Source organism: Protopterus annectens, chromosome 2.part0 (assembly GCF_019279795.1).
Source record: "Protopterus annectens isolate FY-2018-M chromosome 2.part0, PAN1.0, whole genome shotgun sequence".
In the NCBI taxonomy this organism is placed as follows: Eukaryota; Metazoa; Chordata; order Ceratodontiformes; family Protopteridae; genus Protopterus; species Protopterus annectens.
In genome coordinates, this window is record NC_056728.1 from 619719283 (window position 1) to 619741031 (window position 21749).

The window sequence follows — 21749 nt, forward strand, 5'->3', positions numbered from 1 at the left end:
GAAACCTCGAACGCTGACAATATCGAAGCCGCGGAACTTCAAATTCTTACCCAGAGCAAGAATTTGGTGGGCCATTCCATGGCTTCTCTATTTCCTCCACTGTGGTGCGATCTCGTAGTTTGTATATTTAAGTATGGGGGGGGCAAAGCCCCCCCATATTAGACATAGTTTTTGGTGTGCTTGTGTTGTGTGTGTGTTTCTCGGAACATCAAATTTTTTCCCTGGGAAAAAAGTCGCTGTTCTGAGCTTTCGATGTTATCACATTTCGAACTTCTAAGTTTGAGCTTATGGTGTTCAATATTTTGGAAGTTCGATTATGTGATATAAACCCTATTATAGATATATAGATATCTATATATGTATATATATCTATATATATATATATATATATATATATATATATATATATATATATATATATATAGGTTTACTATCATAAATTCGAAAATCAGAACAAAATGTGTCCGCATTTTCGAATTTATACATCGGAAATGAACATTTCCGAATTTTCCTAATGTCAAAAACAGCTGTGCATCGTCGAAAATGTCGCTCGCGACATTTTCGGCAATACACAGCACTCCCACCCGTCCTGTAACTACCTACCTAACTAGCCTAAACACACGGTTATGCAGGGGGGCAAGCCCCCCTGTGCCCCCCACACCCCCCCAACTTAATATTCCAACTCTGAGATCGCACTACAGTGAGGAAAGGGATGTATTTCCCTAACCGCACTGTACCGCGATCCCCTCACATGAGCGAACGTTAGAATTGCGAATGCACAGTCCATTTGCAATGGTAACATTCGCTCACATCACCTGCCGAAATATGAAGTATTCGAACATCTGTTTTTCGAATACTTCATTGCCGTGCAAGTGCACGTCGGCATTGTGATAGTAAACCATATAGATATATATATATATATATATACATATATACATACACACATATGCATATACGTGTGTGTGTATGGAATACATCAGTCAGAATACATCAAAATAAAAACACTGAAACTTAAACTGACAGCAGCTCAAACTGTCTTCTTCTGCACTGATAAGCTTACCACTAACTCCAGCCATACTTTGTTGGAACAGGGGTAATGATACAGGAAGGTTTCTTCTAAAGTCGGGTATTGGTTGGGGTTTGGGGCAGGTTAAGCATGTATTAGTTGGGTGGGCACAAACAAAACATCGGCACACACACACATGCAACACAACTATTACCTAGTAACCCTCTACTATAACCCAAAAATTCATAAACACTCAAAACTCTCAAACTCTCCCCTTATCTAACCCTAACTCATAGAAGGTGTTCTCAAATACTGAATGATATAATAAGTATATATCAGTTACACCTGACTCTGGAGGCTGTCTGTATTTGAAACAAAACAAAACAGTGAAAATGGAATTTCCCAGGAGTTGCCAGTGTGATGGCATAGAGGGATAAAGCAGTGACTACAACCTAGATGGCCCAGGTTTAATTAGCATTTCAGCCAACGGATGGGATGCACCTATCCTGTGAGAAGAGGTAGGTGGTTTCCTGGCCAGCTTTGTCTGCTGCTCTAGTGGGATGAGGTGAAGACCTCTAGCCACCAAAAAAGCAGGAGCAATCTGGTAAGCGTGTGCTCCAGGGCTGCACTAGCCAGTGATGATAACTCCACTAAACTGCAAGAGAGGGAACACACGTGTGTGGCCTGGGTAAATATTAGGTTGCCTGTAGTAACACAGGAGTATACATCGTCACCAGAGGGTGAAAAAGCTAATGACTGCCAGCAAGAATGCAAGCTCCCCTGATGACTGCCTAGACAAAATAAAGAAATATCAAATAAGAGTTCCACTGCAAATAACAGCATAAATGATTGAGATCCTTCAAACATATATAATGGTCATTAAGAAAAGTGCCATCCAAGAGACAACCTACACCGCTACTGAATTTGTTGCACAAGAATGGGATGGGCATACCAGTCAATCATGAAGTTCAGGAACTGAGGAGAAGGGTTCTTCAGAAGTGTGCAATGATTCAGAACCTCCTTGTGAAACTGCTTAATTACTGGTGCTGAGCAACATTTGTGTCCTTACCAGGTCAGAGATACCAAAAATATAAAAACTGACAGTGGAATAACTGAGAACAAAGTTACAGAGGTGTCCAATGTAAGTCAAGACCATCTATAAATTAAATGACTTAGGCAAGCAGAATTCCTCCCTACCCAAACACGGAGCCTCTTGCACTTGTACAGTATATCTGACAAGCAGAAGACTTCCTGGCAATCTCAAACATCTCTTAGGATTCCTAGCAGAAGACCCAGCTAGAGCAGAAGAACTTAACCAAGGTGCCAGGCCCTAACATGGCACTGACCATCACTCCAACCAAGGGGACTTCACTGTTCAACACTGGTGAAGTTTCCTGCACTATCAGTGACACAAGAGCCTGAAATTACAGCCCCTTTTAGCCGCTACTGGGTAATTACAAAGAGTTTTAGTATTTATTTTCTAAATTCTGTGGTAAGGCATGAAGACCAGGTGGAAAAACATACAAGCATCTTAATGTAATAGAAAAGAGATCGAGAGATCAACATTAACTTCACTTGGACCTCCTGCAAGGAGCAGAAAAGGGAAGGTCTGCGTTCTCCTGATTCAATAATAGGCTGAGCTCTTAAGTGCCCCAATCCTGAAAAACTTGGACCAGAAAGAATTCCAGAATTATCAAATGCAGAAAGCAGCAGAAGGAGTAGTGCAAAGAACCGACCAGCATGCTTACTTTCCCAGGATGAAGAACTGCAGAGATGTTGTCCCTCTCTACAGCTTACCATCAGACATGTACAGACTCTTGGCAAAGAAGAAATGAGAAAACTGAGATTAAAATGTTAACATGAGATAATATTTTTTCTTTCTCTATATAATGAAGCCATTATAAGTGTTTTCATTTAAATTTAAATACAGTACATGTAGTAGGGACAACAGAAGAAATTATAAGCGGGAACCTAAGAAGAATGACAAACATGGTAAAGGAAATCTCAAAAATGGAAGACAAATGGACATGCACTGTATCACTGAGAGTTAACACCATAAAATTACGGTAACCACAGCCAAACTACATAGACTGAGTAAACCACCAAAAGACATAAACAAGAAATAACTATGAGTTACAGAAGGAGCTAGAAAACAGGTAGAGAGGGGAAAAGAGGTCCTAAGGCGAAGCAGAAAAAAAGGGGGCAATGCCACATGGCCCAAACATATGACCTCAAATATAGTATCATATGCTGGATGAAGATGAGGAAGGGGAGAGAAATGGGAGAAGTGAAGTCAGAGAAGGACAAGAGATGGAAAGAATTATGAAAGAGAAATTGAAATGTCATGGAAATGAGCAGTAGGGGGAGATAGGGCTAAAGAAACTATGGGGAGAAGGAAGATGGAGAAGAATAATAGAAAAGGAGTAGGAGGGTGTCTGAAGGAACTGTGACATTAAAGAAACCAGGGACAGTCTGAAAAAAGGGGAAGCAGGAAAAGAAATGTAAAAAATACTGGATGAACTCAAAACACAGTTTCGTCTAACAAACCAGGAAAGGTCATCATACATGATTATCAGAAATCTTGATAAAACAAAAGGAGAAAGAGAGAAAGGCAGGAGGAAAAAAAGACGAAAGATAAGAAGTCAGCCTGGGAAAAATTGGAAAATTGAGAAACAGAAAAGCAAAACAGTATATGAGGACCTAAGAATGAAAGGGGACAAGGCAACAAAAGAAAAAATACAAAGGGAGTGGGAGAAACAGGAGGAATAGTGTATAACTGGAGCAAGGTGGAGGCAGGTAAAAGGAATCACAGAAGAAATAGGGGAGGTGCAAAGGATGGGGAGATCAGCAGCTAAGGAATCTATACAGGTGCTACCATACACCTAAAAAAGCTACGAAAAGTGGGCAGAAAAACACGACCTGTCAGAAATGTGGGCAGGATGAGGCAGATATGCTACATATGTTCTGGGAATGTGAATAGACACAAAAAAATATGGAAAAATTCTGGCAATCTGGTGGGACATGTTTGGGAACAAGGGGAATAACTCCTGGGAATTCTGCAAAAGGGGCATGATCATTATGGGAGATCAGGGAGCTGAAAGTAGTATGGATAACAGCAGCTCAGGTAACAATGGTGAAAGCAATTAACTGTAAGAGGCAGTAAGAGATATATAGGCAAGACTTGCATGAAAGGTTCATCAAGGTAACATGAAGAAGGATAAGAGTGGCAAAATATTTGGAGAATTCATGAAAAACCAAGATGAATGGAAATAAGCAATGGAATTAGTTGGGGAATAGGGAAGGTGGAGAGAGTAATAGGTACCAAAGGCACAGTACAAGGCATTTATATGGACAGCTGCTTGCAGATGAGGATGCACCATGTACGAGGACTGCACTTGCATGCATATATGAACAAATTTCTATGAAATAAAATAAAAAAGAATATTTTATTAGACAGCACACTTGCCAAACAAAAATTAGCAACAAAAATCCTTGCTTTAAAAAATGCTTTCAAGTATAGGTTACGTTTCTACTGCTTTGCAATTATGTGGTCACCAGCATGTCTGGTAATGATAAACTGCTTGTAGACCCATCTGCGTCATCAATCATACAGGAAAAGTATGCATCATTATAACAGTTTGCCTGCCTATGACTTAGGTCACAAAAAAAAATATATATATATATATATATACATATATATATATAAACACTATATTTCCATTTGCTGCAAGTGTACCTATGCCAAGACCATAAAATACTGCTAACAAAACAGAAAAAATTAACCCACAACCCTGTATAAGCTGATGATCAAATAAAATACTTCTGCTTACACACTATGTAACATTAGTATTCCAACAGTCAACAGACATTACACACAAGCTCACCGTGAACTTGCTTCTACAGTTACTTACCCAGTTTTGGTTTACAAAAAGCCACAGGGCTGTCATCCTCTGCAAACAAGGAAAAAAAGACAAAACTAAATTAAAGGGCATATGAATATATGTTTAATTTATTTAGTTACCACTGATAAAATCTGGAATACAAATTCAATGCACCAGTTGACATTTTATAAACTGCAAGAATACATTCAAAACACTACAGACTTAAAGAAAGGCAATCCAGAAACATTTACAGTAAACTATTCTACTACTATACTAAGCAAAAGTGGATTTCCAACACCCTGATACTTTTTCAGTCCCTGTAGATTGCTCTTATTTTTATATAAAATCTATTTATACTTGCATCAAACTATGACTCAAATAACACAACATTAAGAAGGGAAGGCAGGTATTAATGAGTCGATCTGAACTTGAGTTAGGGATATAAATCAAAAGATGATTTGAGAAAGAGACAGAATTAGTATATGTTTGTGTTAGACTGGTACAGAACTAGTGCTCTCTAACTTTTCGACATTCGTCACTGTCCCCTCCTCTGAAGATAATGAGCTTTCAATGGCTGCTCAATCCCATCCTTCACCGCCAAGATTATCTTTAACTCTGGCTGTAAAATCCTTTGTATGGTTAATTATATTCTTTTACGTCAAGTTTGAGATTATGGGATCATAGTAGGTTACTAGGCTAAAGACTCTAGGGGCCCTTACAAACCTAACCAAGTTCTACCCTTATTTCCACAATCAGCACCTAATGCCTATTTCCAACAGGGGCACAGGTGGAACCCCCGGGGTGACTTTACGGTTACCCATCCAATCGTCCAGATTGCATTTGAAAACAGCCAATGAGGTGCTCTGACAAAAAGTGAGAGTCTATTCCACAGGTGTGGTAACCTCTGGGAGAGAAATCTGTCCCTCCAGCATGTTATATTAATGTCACTTACCAGGTTAAGATCTTTAGAGTGAGTAACCCATGTACCATTTGACTTACAGATATGCAGCATGTCCAATAAAGCAGGGTCAGAGATTGCCTTGTATGCAAAGCAGAAATCGCCTCTGAGTAGTCTGTTTAAAACAGAATAAAGTGACAGTGATTTCAGATGATCCGCAAAGGACAGTTGCTGAAGACCTCGAATTTCCCTTGTGAGGAATCTTTGTGGTTTCTCCAATTGCTGCAGGTGCTTGGAAAGGTACATACAAAAAGGGGCACTGTACTCCATTATTGGCCTGATGAGGGAAGAGTACAGGGAGGTTATAACTTCTTTTTTTCTGGAGGCAATGCCCTTACTCATGAGATGAACAATACAGAATGCCCTTCTTACCACTGTGGAGACATGTTGATCAAAGGTTAAGATTGCTGTCAACCTGTATGCCCACGTCTCTCACCACTGAGTGTGTACTTAAAGGACCACTATGGGCAAACAATGAAAAAACATATATTTTTTTTATCTTGCCATGATTTACTGCACCTCCTAAAGCTGCCTGCAGCAAAATAAGTGCTCATTCCTAATTTTATTTATTTTTTTACTCTTCTCTGCCCTCATGGGGGCAGACATTGTGATTCCTTTGGAAAGCTAAATCTGTCTTAATGCACAGACTGTGAGAACAAATAGCCCTACCATTTGTTTTCGGACTAGACTTCCATTCACTTAGAATGGACCACCTGAAAAAAATGTTAAGTTTGAGAGTCTGCAGCTCATGTGTCACTGACTGGTATGTGATGAGTTTTACAAATGTTGTTCCTATTGATGTACTACACATTCCCTGAAAGAAACTTGCAAAAGTGTCAACAAATTACTGAGATAAAAAAGACTTTTCAAAAGGAGCAGTTTTACAAGTTTCAGTTCCTGGCCAAGTTACTCCTCCCATCTCCCCTCCTTCAGTGGGCTACAGTCTCACATTTCCAGCTTGGGTAGATTCAACTATTTCGCCAGCTTTGCATGACAATAGACATAAAAAAAATCACAGCCTGGTGTGCCACTAAAACTGTTCCCTTATATGTCTCCACTTCTGAATAGCATTTCCCCAGGAATAAAAAAACAAAACAAAGCACACGCATCATTCCAGAGTTTGGGCCAATCTATCCATTTCTTAATGTGCACAGAAAAACATTCAGTTTATAATGCATTCTGGTTGCTGACATGGTTATCTTTACATAGTTATTCTCTTATAGCATAACCTGAACTTATGGTATTCAATGCCAAACTTTACAACAGTTCTCAGTTTCTTAACAATGACCTCCCAAGCCTCTGAGGTGACCCAGTGCTTTGTCAATATACTGTAAATACATAGATTAATACAAATATTTGTGCACATATATGTACAATAATGCACATATACCATCATTAAAAAGATAAATGCAATATAAATCATATCAATATAGTTATGATTTCTAGTTTATGACCCTGTATGTCTATGGAAACTTCTTTTTGAATTTATGTTCAAGCAATTGTATATTTGTTGTACATTATCTTGTTTAACTGTTTCTCAATATTCTAACCACTATATGCTGCATCAATTGCAAAACTCTGATTTTACTCCTTTTATATTTTCTATGCTCTTTGTACAAAATAGCTATGTTTGTATAATTTATTTTTATTATTTTTTATAATTGTTTACTATGTATCTGGAGCTTTTCTCCCCGAGCCTCCGCTGAAAACGGTCACCTTGTGTCCAGTTGGACTAACCTGGTAAACAAATGGAAAATAAAAATAAAATATACTAAGAAAATCAAATCAATATACCAAGAAAAATCAAAAACTTAAGAAAAAACACAGAAGGAAGGAAAATGTTTCCTTGATGCAGTCACTTGTGTTTCTTCCTACTTTATTTTGCTTTTGCGTCATCTTAAAAGTTCTCAATTGTATTTATTACTGCTTGGTGTAACTCATTCTAAGCCTTTTAGTTTAAACACTTGGGCTTCAGACCAGTTGTTTTACATTGAGAGGGTTTGTGGTCTGCACTGTAGTGGCAGAACAGGTAGCTTACATCCTTCTAAGTTGGGAACTGCTGATTGAGGGCTCAGTGTCTGTTATTCTAAAAGTATATTAATTCTGGTTTAAGCACTTGGGCTTTCAGGCCAGTTATTTTACATTAAGAGGGTTCGTGGTCTGCACTCTTGTGGGAGGAGAGGCTGGACTCTGCCCTTCTGAGCTGGGAATTTCTGGTTGAAGGCTTATAGTGCATGCATATCTGAATTTCTTCTTACTGAAATTGGTACACCTTGTTTGCTGTAGCATAGACTAGATCCAGGCCTGATGAATCTAGCTTTGTTTGTATAACTTGAGCACTAATCCAGGCATTACTTAAAGTATTCAGTTGTATTTATTACTGCTTGGTAGTAACTTGGTTAAAGTGTAGCTATCATTCTAAGTCTTTTGGATTAAGCACTTGGGCTTCAGACCAGTTGTTCTACATTAGGAAGGTTTGTGGCATGCACTGTGGTGGCAGGACAGGTAGCTTTCATCCTTCTAAGATGGGAACTGCTGATTGAGAGCTCAGTGTCTGTTATTCTTAAAGTGCATTAGCTCTGGTTTAAGCACTTGGGCTTCAGGCCAGTTATTTAACATTAAGAAGGTTTGTGGTCTGCACTCTTCTGGGCGGAGAGGCTGGACTCTGCCCTTCTGAGCTGGGAATTTCTGGTTAAAGGTTTATAGTGCCTGAATATTTGAACTGTATCTTACTGAAATTGGTACACCTTGTTTGCTGTAGCATAGACTAGATCCAGGCCTGCTGAATCTAGCTTTGTTTGTATGCTTGTTATTTCCCTGGAACGCTAATTCCACCTAAAACGCGGCTTCTCGGCGCTTCTGTGGATCCCTAGTGATATCTGCATTGCTTACTGTACTTATTTCCTTGCTTCGCTTGAAAGAAAGTTACTGTTTGTCATTTTTGCATTTAAGTTACCTGTAACACATTGCACTTGTTTTACCTGGCACTTGCTCACTAAAGCAATTATAAGTCAGCACTAAAAATTAAAAGCACTACACCCTCGCTCCCCCATTGGCCCTTGTTTTCAATTATAAAGGAATTCCCAATATTATTCTAGCATGTCCAAAGGTCAGTTGTCAATCTCCTCTCCGGTCCAGCTGGTGAATATAGGAATCTTGAGGCAATGTTACAACTGCCTCATGTACACAGACAACCCTCTCCTCCTCCCAACAAATTCCAACACATGTGAGAGATGCAACCATATAGCCAAACTGGAGGCTAAGCTCTCTCAACTCAGTACTGGCATAACCAGTCAGGAGGAGAAGGAAACCACACTCACTACAATTCCAGTCTCACATAGACCTACCACGACAGCAAACCAAACACATAATCACACAAAAACATACTCGGAGGCTCTAAATAAAGATCTGCCTAAGCAGCAGAGACCTCCAAAGCAGACACCCAAGCAACCGCTACCCCAAAACAAAACACGTGCAACACATCTCACAAAGCCAGTGTGCCGAACAGTCACAGCCCTTAAGGCTAAACAACACACCTGATACACTTGTAATAGGTGACTCTATCGTCAGGCACACTGGCGTCCCGCTCACCAGGCTAAACAAGGAGAAGGTCACGGTGAGCAGCCTGTCTGGCGCTACGATCCGCCACATAAATCAAGCACTCAGGTCACTCCAAGGCAAGTACAAATATGACTCAGTCATTGTCCATGCTGGTGTGAATGACCTGAGACGTACCTCCCTGGACTACATGAAAAGAGACATAGAGGAGCTCTCTGAGCATGTAGCCCAGGCTGGTATGACCCTGACCTTGAGTAGCATCTTACCCTCATCAAGAATTATGCCACAATATGAAGACAAGATGATCAATTTCAACAATTGGCTTAAGTATTGGTGTCATTCAAAGGGGATCCAATGCCTGTCAGCTTGGGATGATATGCACGACAAGCCACGATGCTTTGCTAGGGACGGCTTGCACCTGTCACCCCTGGGCTTTCGGATATTGGCAAAGGCTCTTGCTACTCCCATGGTGCCTTTTTTAGGCAAGGCTCAAAAGACAAACCCACCTCCATAGGTATCACAAGGGATAAGAAACTAAGAGTAATGCTACTCAACGCCAGAAGTCTAAACCTCAAGATGCACGCACTCGAAACTCTCCTTAGCATGGAAAACATCGATATCTGTGCAGTAACAGAAACCTGGTTCAGGACTCCCGAGAGCACCCCAGCACTACCAGGTTATACCTCATACCATGCTTTTCGGCCCCAAAACTTGGACCGAACCACAAAAGGAGGGGGAGTATCGATATTCATCAAAGATACCCACACCTCCAGGTTGGTGGCAAAGCACGAAGCATCAGAGACTATCCATGCGCAACTAACAGTGGGTAAAACTGCCTTCCAGTTTATAGCCTGCTACAGACCACCCTCCCAAACCCAGGAACCCCACTCGGCCTTCCTGAGAACACTGGAAAATATGAAGGTCTCTCCGAACACCATTATATTGGGCGACTTCAACTACCCAAACATAGATTGGGAGCATTACTCTAGCTCCAACACCCTTGCACAAAGGTTCCTAGAATTCATAAACTCAAATGCTATGGAACAACTTGTTACCACTCCCACAAGAGGGGAAAACATACTGGACCTGATCATCACCAACATGGGGACTCTATGCTCCAGACCAGAAGTGTATCCCTCACTGGTAAGATCAGACCATAAACTGATCTCACTGGATATTCACATCCCGACCCCACTCCCTGCCCAGAAAACCACAGTGAAAAACTTCTCTAAAGCAAATTTCACACTCCTCAAAACTGAGGTGGAATCCTTCAAAGCCCCCGGGCTTGTGGAAAATACGGCCCAGACCACAGAATCCTTTATAAATGCATTCTATGAACACCTTCAGGAATGCATGGATCATGCAATCCCAAATAAAACCAAGACCCAATCCTCCAAAGGCAGACGACCTGTCTGGTGGACCCCAGCCATAAACAAACTATACAATAGAAGGAGGAAACTACTACATGATAGAGCAAAATCCCAAAAAGGGAAGGCATCTCAGATCAGTATTAGCAAAAAACTAAGGGCAGTCATAAAATCGTCAAAGGCCAGCTTCGAGAGAAAAATTGCACAGGACACTAAGGATAATCACAAGGCTTTCTTTAGTTATGTTAGGAACCTGGGTGGGAATTCCCAGATATGCTCAGAATTAGTCCAAAATGACAAAACATACACCGATCCCACAGACATTGCCAACATCCTAGCTGACAGGTTCAGCGCAAACTTCTCCCCCCCCACCAAAAGGGCAAATATCTATCCCAGCAGAGTGCTGCCCCCCTGACATCTCAGATGCTCAGGTGGGAGCCGCCCTCTCCAAACAAAAAACACTGCATCAATGGGACCAGACGGTGTCCCAGGCTGCGTCCTACATGAACTCCAAGAAGAGATAAACCCAAACATAAAACTACTGTTCAATCTCAGCCTTACTACAGGATATGTACCCGAAGAGTGGCGTACAGCAACAGTGGTCCCTCTCCACAAAGGTGGTGCCTCAACGGACCCTGGAAACTATCGCACCATAAGCCTGACTAGCTTGGTCTGCAAAGCTATGGAAAGGATCATCATGGACCTCATAAATAAAGATATTGGGGACCTACGGACACTGGATCCTACCCAGTTCAGCTTTGTTAAGGGCAGATCCTGCCTCTTAAACCTGGTCGACTTCTTTGAAACAGTCACCAAGGCCATTGACGAAGGGAAGGTGGTCCACACAGCCTATCTGGACCTCGCAAAAGCCTTCGATACAATACCCCATTCGGGCATTATAGATAAGCTCACCAGCTTAAATATAAACCCCTATGTCACTAGATGGGTTGCAAACTGGCTCAAGGACAGAACCCACATGGTTAGAATTGCTGGAGCCATGTCAGACTCCAAACCAGTTACAAGTGGCGTCCCACAAGGCTCAGTCCTGGGACCTCTCTTGTTTGGTATATATTTCTCGGAGGTACAGGCCAACACGGAAGGACTGTGGCTGACCAAGTTCGCAGATGACTGCAAACTGGGCGCCATAATCGACTCTCCAGCCGACACAAGCATCCTCCAAAAGGGCCTCATAGAAACAGACAACCGGTGCCAGAGCCATGGCCTCAAGCTAAGCCAAAAGTGTTTAGTCATCCCTTTGGCAAAACAAAGTGCCCACAAATTACCACATAGGTGGTAATCCATTAAGTACAGAAGAAGTAATTAGGGACCTGGGGACCCAAGTTGATAGCAATCTCTCACTTGACAACCACGTGGCCAAAGTGGTTAGAAAAACATTTTATATAGCCCACCTAATCATGAAGGGATTCACATCTAGATTAGGGGAGGTCATCGTGCCTCTTTACTCATCCCTCATCAGGCCCATAATCGAGTACAATGCCCCTTTTGGGATGTACCTTACCAAACACCTGCAGCAACTGGAAAGACCCCAAAAGTACCTCACCAAGAGGATCAAAGGGCTCAAACAGATGCCATATGCTGCCCGGTTAAAGAAACTCCAGCTCTACTCAGTGGCATACCGTCTGCTCAGAGGTGACCTGTGCCTGATGTATAAGGCCATGTCCAGCCCGGAATTAAGGGACATGCTGCACCTCAAAAAATCCAAATCCCATCGAGCTACACGCTCGAGAGACTTGAACCTCAGCACTGAAATAAATAGGACATGCTGGAGGGACAGATTCATAACCCAGAGGCTCCCTTCACTATGGAATAAAATCCCAGTCCAGGTTAGGCAGAGTCCCTCACTGACTCTCTTCAAGAGGAATCTTGATGAGTGGATGGGAGATCGTAGGTTTACCCCGGGTATCACTTCTGTGTCACTGTTAGACAGAGGCACAGTATACTAACCTCGAAAAAGGGCATAGCAAAATTAATTTAAAATGGGTGGCGAAAGCCAAACACACTCTGGCTAGGCTTATAAATGCCCTAGGGCAGATAGCCTAGTATGAACCTATGAAAATCCTACTCACTTATTCAGATATTATGGGCAAACATAGATATATATATAGATAGAGATATATATATAGATAGAGATATATATATATATATATATTTATATTATAACATATATAATATAGTAGGCAAAACAACGTACCCAACACACTAGTCATAGGTGACTCTACAGTCAGGCACACTGATGTCCCACTCACCAGGCTAAACAAGGAGAAGGTTACTGTCAGCTGCCTGTCTGGTGCCAGGATCCGCCACATAACCCACGCACTCAGGTCTCTCCATAACAAGTATAAATATGACTCTGTCAATGTCCATGTTGGTGTGAATGACCTGAGACGTACCTTCCTGGACTACATGAAAAGAGACATGGAAGAGCTCTCTGATCTTGTAGCCCAGGGAGGTATGACCCTAGCCCTGAGTAGCATTCTGCCATTGCCCAGAATGATACCGCAGTACAAGGACAAAATGATTGACTTCAACAATTGGCTAAGCTTCTGGTGCCATTCTAAGGGGATCCAGTATCTGTCTACCTGGGACGACATAGTCGACAGACCACGATGCTTTGCCAGAGATGGCCTGTACCTGTCGCCCATGGGATTCCGGATACTGGCTAAGGCTTTGCCGTCCCTATAGTGCCTTTTTTAGACAAGGTTAAAATGACAAATAAACCACTGTAACAAGAACAGGCAAGCAAAAACTGAGGGTAATGCTACTCAATGCTAGAAGTCTAAATTTCAAAATGCACTCACTCAAGGCACTCTAAAATGGAGAACATCAATATCTGTGCAGTGACTGAGACCTGGTTCAAGGTTCCAAAGAGCACCCCTGCACTACCAGGCTATAATCATACCACACTTTTCGGCCATGTAACCTGGACCGGAACACCAAAGGTGGAGGTGTGTCCATATTCATTAAGGATATCCACGCCTCCAGGCTAGTTGCTCAGCATAATGCATCCAAGGTTATCCAAGTGCAACTAACTCTGGGCAAAACTGCAATCCAAATTGTAGCTTGCTACAGATCCCCCATCATGCCCCAGGATTCTCACTCCTCTTATAATGAGCGATTTCAACTATCCCACCATTAACTGGGAAAACTACTCATGTACCACCTCTTTCGCTCAACGCTTTCTAGAATTCATAAATTCCGGTGCCCTGGATCAACTTATCCACACCTCCACCAAGGGCAACAATATCTTAGACCTAGTCATTACCAACATGAGTGACCGGTGTTCCACACCCAAAGTCAACTCCTCATTGGTCAGATCCGACCATAAGCTAATCACCCTAGATATTCACATCCCACCCCACCCCCCCCATTAAGAAAACCACGGTAAAAAATTTCTCCAAAGCTAACTTCATGCTTCTTAAGACAGAAGTGGCGAACTTCATAACACCCATGCACATTGACAATACAGTTACGACTGCTGAAGCCTACACAAATGCACTCTATAAGCACTTACATAAGTGCATGGATCGTGCTATCCCAAACAGAACCAAGAAGCTATCCTCCAAAAAAAGGAAGCCAATCTGGTGGTAGCCTGCCATAAACAAACTGTACAACAGAAGGAAGAAACTGTTGCAAAAGAGAGTAACATCCCATGAGTGGTGGAGCTCCCTGGTCAGCCTCACTAAGAAGCTAAGATTCCTTATAAGAGCCTCCAAAGCTAGCTATGAAAATAAAATCACCGCTGATTCTAAGGACAACCACAAAGCATTCTATAGCTATGTCAAGAATCTCAATGCCAAAACCCAGATCTGCTCTGAGTTACAGCACAACGGCATGAAAATTACAAAACCAACTGATATTGCCAACATCCTGGCAGATAGGTTCAGTGCTAACTTTACCACCCTTCTCACACCCTAAATGGCCCATATCTATACAGGAAGAATGCAGAGTCCCTGTAATCACAACTACACAGGTAAAAGCTGCACTCTCTAAAGACATAAACACAGCATCCATGGGACTGGACAACATCCCAGGCTGCGTTTTACACAAACTTCAGAATGAACTGGTTCCCCACCTAAGCACCATGTTCAATCATAGCCTCACATCAGGCTTTGTGACCAGTGAGTGGCGCACAGCGACGGTTATCCCACTCCACAAAGGGGGATCCAGCCCTGTTAGCCTGACGAGACTGGTCTGCAAGGCCATGGAACGTTTCATGATGGAACTCATAACCAAAGACATTGGTAACCTCCAAACTCTGGACACCACCCAGTTCGGGTTTGTGAAAGGCAGATCATGCATCCTGAACCTATTCAACTTCTTTGAGGCAGTCACCAAAGCCGTAGATGAGGCTAAGGTGGTTCACACAGCCTAGCTTGACCTCGCCAAGGCTTTTGACACCATCCCCCATTCTGGAATTATAGCTAAACTTACTAAACTAGGTATAAATCCCTAAGTCACAAGATGGGTTGCCAACTGGCTCACTGACAGAACCCACACTGTAAAAGTTGCAGACTCCAAATCTGACATCAAACCAGTGACAAGTGGAGTACCACAGGGCTCAGTCCTGGGACCTCTCCTGTTTGGTATCTACTTCACTGAAGTACAGGCTAACACAGAAGGCCTCTGTCTAACGAAGTTCACAGATGACGACTATGGCTCCTAGTTTGCAAAGTCCCCAAATGATGTGGGCATCCTACAGAAGGGCCTCACTGAGACAGATGCCTGGTGTCAGAGCCATGGCCTCAAGCTCAATGCCAAAAAATGCATTGTCATCCCCTTTGGTAAAAACTCTGTACCCATGAACTACCACATAGACAGCAGTCTACTTAACACTAAATGTGTGATAAGAGACCTTGGGACCCAGGTGGACAGTAGTCTCCCCCTTGATAATCACATCGCCACAGTAGCAAGGAAGTCCTTCTATGTGGCACACCTCATCACAAAAGGGTTCTCATCCAGAAAAAAAGAGGTTATTGTTCCCCTCTGCTCGACACTCATTAGACCCATTATAGAGTACAACGCCCCTTTTGGAATGTACCTTACAAGACATCAGCAGCAGCTGGAAAGGCCACAGAAGTACCTCACAAAGAGGATTACTGGCCTCAAACAGATGCCCTACATTGACCATCTCAAAAAACTCCAGCTTTACTCCGTAGCATATCGCCTACTCCGAGGGGATTTCTGCCCAACATATAAAGCTATGTCAAACCCAGAACTGTTGGACATGCTACACCTAAAGAAATCCCAATCCCTCCGAGCTACACGCTCTAGGGACCTAAACCTAGTCACCACAATAAACAGAACATGCAGGAGGCATAGAGTCCTGTCCCAGAGACTTCCGATACTCTGGAACAAGCTACCCATCTATGTCAATCAAAGTTCCTCATTAGCACTCTTCAAGCAAAATCTTTGAGTGGATGGGAAATAGGAAATATACCCTGGAAATCACTTCTGTGGCTCTGCTCGACAGTGGTACAGGACAATAACTTTCTTGGGTGGCATAAGCCAGGGAACCTTATTGGCTAGGCTTACTACCTACCAATGAACCTATTATTAGACTAAATACAATATTATGTAGCACTGAAATGTGCTGACAATATAAGGGTGACAGTTCATTATTTACTCATAAAGCAAATGTCTAAGTGGAAAAGTTCAAATAGTGGATAAACAGGAGGAGGGGAAGAGAAGAAAGAGTGAGAAAGTATTTGTCAGAAGTAATAATTAGGGTAGATATGGGTGGCAGGAGAAAAAATGAGTAAAAGTAATATTACAAGTAAGAGAAACGAAACAAAAGAAAAGAATAAATAACATGGACAACAAGATTTACAGTTGCAGACTATCAAGTGGATTGGTAGCAGGTGTCATAAAATTGGGTTTGGAGATAAGTTTGGTGACTTTGAACAAACAGATTTGTCCGCATTAACTGTGCATCATTGTGTGTGTGTGTGAGTGTGTGTGTGTGTGTGTGCGTGTGTGTATGTATGGTGTAAAAGAACTATAAAGCAAATCTGCACTGATACCTGCTGCGGGGGACACTTGTGCAAGTGCAGTGGACTGGCTCCAGTAGGAAGGGATGGCAGCATACCTCTCAACATCATAGAACAATAAATCTGGACAAGGCCATAAATAATAGGGGACAAAGGCCCAAAAATTGGGACATTTTGCAAATATTCCACTTACAAACTTAGAAAGTTGATAAACAGGTTTTGCATTAGAGTGAATTGTCTTAAGGATATGAAGTCTGAAAATCAAATGACTGTCACCTTTCTGACTTCAGTGTTCAATGATTTGTCAGTGATTTGACAGAAAACTGCAATTTTATGAAAAACAGACAAAAAAATCTGGACTTTCTGCAAAAATCTGTGCTATTGAGAGAGATGGATGGGAGCCCTAAACCAGCACCCATCAATCATTTTCATTTGTTTGCCAAAGCCATTACAACAGTGTTTTGCAGAAAGGGGGGAAAAGCCTTAAATTTGACAGGTATGTTGTGTGGGTGTGGGTAGCTGTGTTTGTGGAAGGTGGAGGTGTGCCTTTGTAAGTGTGGTGCAAATGTTATGGATTATGAAATGGAGAGATTAAGAGTAAAATTGTGATCAGTGAATTCCCTAGCAATTTCATCACTGCTTGATTCAGGCGTATACATTACCTTGTGTTTGTCAGTACTATGTTTGAGTGCATTGTTTTGGAGTGTGGTATCACTGCTACAGCTGCTGCTGCTACTCTTTCAATACAAGTATCTGCTTTGGAAGTTTTCTCCAGGAGTCTGTTGCTGAGAGGATGAGAGACATGCTACAGGTATACAACTAAGACAAACTAGATAAAGCAATAGTAAGAAAAAGTACTAGGTCACATCAGAGGCTTGGGAGGTCATTGTTAAAAAATTGAGAACTGTTGTAAAATTTATCATTAAATACAATAAGTTCAGGTTATACTATAAGAGAATAACTATGTAAAGATAACCATTTCAGCAGCCAAAATGCATTGCAGGTTGAATATTTTACTGTGCACATTTTAAAAAATAGATAGACTAGCCTAAACTCTGGACTGATGCGTTTGCTTTTTTTTTTTTTTTTTTTTTTTTTTTTTATTCCTGGGAAATGCTATTCAGAAGTGAAGAGACATAAGGGAACAGTTTTAGTGGCACACCAGACTGTGATTTTTTTATGTCTATTGTCATGCAAAGCTGACAAAATATTTGAATCTACTCAAGCTGGAAATGTGAGACTGTAGCCCACTGAAGGAGGGGAGATGGGAGGTGTAACCTGGCCAGGAACTGAAACTTGCAAAAGTGCTCCTTGTGAAAAGTCTTTTTTATCTCAGTAATTTGTTGACACTTTTGCAAGTTTCTTTCAGAGAATGTGTAGTACATCAGTAGGAACAACATTTGTAAAACTCAGCGCATACCAGTCAATGACACACGAGCTGCAGACTCTCAAACTTGGCAGTTTTTTTCAGGTGTTCCATTCTAAGTGAATGGAAGTCTAGTCTGACAACAAATGGTAGGGCTATTTGTTCTCAGTCTGTGCATTATGGGACAAATTTAGCATTCCAAAGGAATCACGATGTCTGCCCCCATGAGGGCAGACAAGAGTAAAAACAAAATAAAATTAGGAATGAGTACTTATTTTGCTGCAGGCAGCTTTCGGAGGTGTAGCAAATCATGGCAAGATAAAAAATATATGTATTCTTCATCATTTGCCCGTAGTGGTCCTTTAAGGCGTTGCTATTTATGTGGTAGTTAGCAGGAACATCGCTCTTACCAAAAGGGATGATAATACATTTTTTGCATTAAGTTTAAGGCCATGACTTTGGCAATAATCATTTGTTTGTGTAAGACCCTCTTGTAGGATGTTGACATCATGTGGAGATTCTATGGCTGCTCCCAGTTTGCAGTCAACAGCAAGCTTTGTCAGCCACAGACCTTTAGTTCTTGCTTGGACTTTGGACAAATAGATTCCAAACAGTAGAAGTGCCAGGACTGATCCCTGTGAAACACCATTAATTACAAGTCTGCTGTTGGAGGCAATTCCCCTATTTTGAATATATGTACCCTATCAGTGAGCCAGTCAGCAACCTAGCTAACGATATAAAACTTGATACCTAGCTGGGTGAGTTTGTCAATCATGCCTGAGTGGATATAGTGTCAAAAGCATTGGCTCAGTCTAGGTAGGCTGTATGCACAGACTTCTCCTCATCCAGGGCTTTAGTGACTGTCTCAAAGAAAATCACCAGGTTTAACAAGCATCATCTCCCTTTGACAAATCCAAACTGAGTAGGGTCAAGTGTTTGGAGATTACCTATATCTTTGTTAAGGTCCATGATGATTCGCTCCATGGCCTTAAAGAATAAGGTTAGCCAGGCTAATAGGTTTACAGTTCCTGGGGTCAGTGGAAGTACCATCTTTGTGCCAGGTAATAATGGTGGCCGTTTTCCATTCAGCTAGGATAAAGCCAGTGCTTAGACTATGATTGAAAAGAGTACCCAATGGTGTTGCTAATTCTTGTTGGAACCCATGTAGGACACAGCCTGGGATGTTATAAGGTCCCATAGATGCTATGTTTTTGGCCTTAGAGAGAGCATTTACTATCTGCTCTTTAGAGATACAGGGTAGGGGACAGGTGGTAGGGATGTCATGGGGTGCATGTGGCGGCGACAGGGGAGTGAAGTTTTCAAGTTAACGAAGTGAAGGTACTATGGGCAAGTTAGTTTGAGCACGAATAATTTACCCAGTCAATGGAAGGGTAGTTAAAGTCGCTCAAAACCATTGTGTTTGGATGTATCTTGATAGACTCAAGAAGAACCAAATAGACAGAGTGGGGATCCTGATTCATGAAGGGGATCCTGTAGCTGGCAATGACTTGAATAGGTGTCCTAACAACAGTTAATTGCACCTGAAGTATCTCCAGGGAATCACACTGTGTAACCAATCTGGAGGTGTATTTATCTTTGATGAATACTGATACACCGTCTCCTTTAGTTTTCAGGCCTTCAGTTTGTGGTCTTAAAGTGTAGAAGGAGGTGGCTGGGGTGCACTCAACAGCCTTGAATCAGGTCTCTGACTGCATAAATATCTGCGTCTTCCAAGGCAAGGACTGCTTCCAGTGAAAGCAGTTTCATGTTAAGATTCCTAGGATTTAGCAGCATAACCTTGATGTTGTTTTTAGATGGAGTTTTTATGTCAGGAATTTTGTCTTTGAGACGCTGCCTAAAAAAGCACTATGGGGGTGGCAAGAGCCTTAGCCAGTAGCCAAAATCCCAGGGGTAACAGATGAAGACCATCTCTGGCAAAGCATCAAGGTCTGTCAATCATGTCATCCCAAGCTGACAGATTCCGGATCCGCTTAGAATGACATCAGCAACTAAGCCATTTGTTGAAGTCAATCATTTTCTGTTTGTAGTGGGGCTTCATCGTAGGTGAAGGTAAAATGCTGCTTAAGGCTAGGGCCTGAGACACAATCTGAGAGATCAGTCATGTCTCTCTTCATATAGTCCAGAGAGGTACGTCTCAGGTCATTCACACCAACATGGACTATAATGGAGTCATAACAGTACCTGTTGTTAACAGACTTGAGTGCATGTGGGATATGGTGGAGCATAGCACTCGACAGACAGCGGACTATGACCTTTTCCTTATCCAGCCTGGTGAGAGGGACATCTGTGTGTCTCACAATGGAATCACCTATGACTAACATATTTGATTTTGTGTTCTGCCTTAAGGGCTTGATAAGTGAGACACTGGTGCATTAGCTATTATGTGTATTGTGTTCTATAGAGGACATATTATGTGTAGCGTGCTTGTGTTGTCTCTGGTGTTTAAGAACGTTTCTGGTGATATGTAGGTATGTGTGATGTGTGTTTGGATGGAGTAGGATCACTGATAAAGTCATGAAATTACAAAATAACATACAATGTTATTAGACTATCAGTTAACATATGATGGAACCCACTCTGCTGTGTCACTCACTGGGTGCAAACCTATTCAATTACAATTTTGCATTTTTCTCAGAAAATCCCAAACTGGGGATGTGTCTCTAATATCAACTGCAGATGGCACGTGGTACCATCATTTGTAGACTACTTAAGTACGTCTCTTCTTAAGCGAAACACTGAACATCCCAACTATTACCAAATGTGCTTCTTGCAAAATCAAAACAAAGAGATACAGTAACTCCCAACAGTCAAGGATGGGTGGAAGAGCCAAACAAGTACTGGGAGGCAGAAAGGAATCTGGAACACACTAAGAAGGATAATCTCACACATCAAATCGTAAAGTAAGAAAGTACTTAACATTAGGTACCCTTCCTTTAAGGGACAATTGGGTTCAGTCCCTAACAGTAGCCAACCGTATGGAAGGAGATGAAAGGTAGACCAAAGACCAAGGTGTACACACATAGCAAAGAAAACACAACTTCCCCAGACTCATGACTGAAGCAACAAGAACCAAAAGACCATACCACGAATGTCTACAGTAGAAATACTGAAAGCAAACAGTTTAAGCAACCACACGTACATCCAAAGGTCTATTATTGTAGTATTTTTCCAATGGGTGCCTAAACATATAAAGTAAGGAAGCACTTTCAATCCACTCGGTAAAGGCTTGTTTTGGCACTTGCCAGCACCTCCATCTCCAGGACAAAGAAAACAAATATTAAATTCCATGTTTAATATAAAATACCAAATCAACAGATGAGAAAATCTACCAGGAAGACAAGAGCATTATGTATCACTACAATTTACTAAAGGGCATTCAGCATTATAAAAAAGCTTTTTTACAAGGAAGTTATGCCTGCAGCTCAAAAAACAGCTAACATTATATTCCAAAAGGATGGCGATGAAGCTATTATAGGCCTCAAAGGTGATTATAAAGTTATCAGTGATAATTATGAAATAGCCTAAATGTTCTTTAAAGCATGTTATGCTGACATACAGAAGGAATTGCTGTGTCTATCCTTCAA

The 21749-nt window shown here is 41.6% G+C and overlaps 1 protein-coding gene across 2 annotated transcripts in view; it reads right to left on the reverse strand.

Annotated features, from left to right (window-relative positions):
• LOC122793168 (centromere protein C-like) overlaps positions 1–21749 on the reverse strand; it is a 546145-nt gene that overhangs the window by 293714 nt on the left and 230682 nt on the right. For both annotated transcript variants that reach the window (XM_044060985.1, XM_044060986.1), the window contains exon 4: positions 4918–4956. In XM_044060985.1, coding sequence (XP_043916920.1) covers positions 4918–4956 — 39 coding nt within the window. The remainder of the gene's footprint in view (positions 1–4917; positions 4957–21749) is intronic.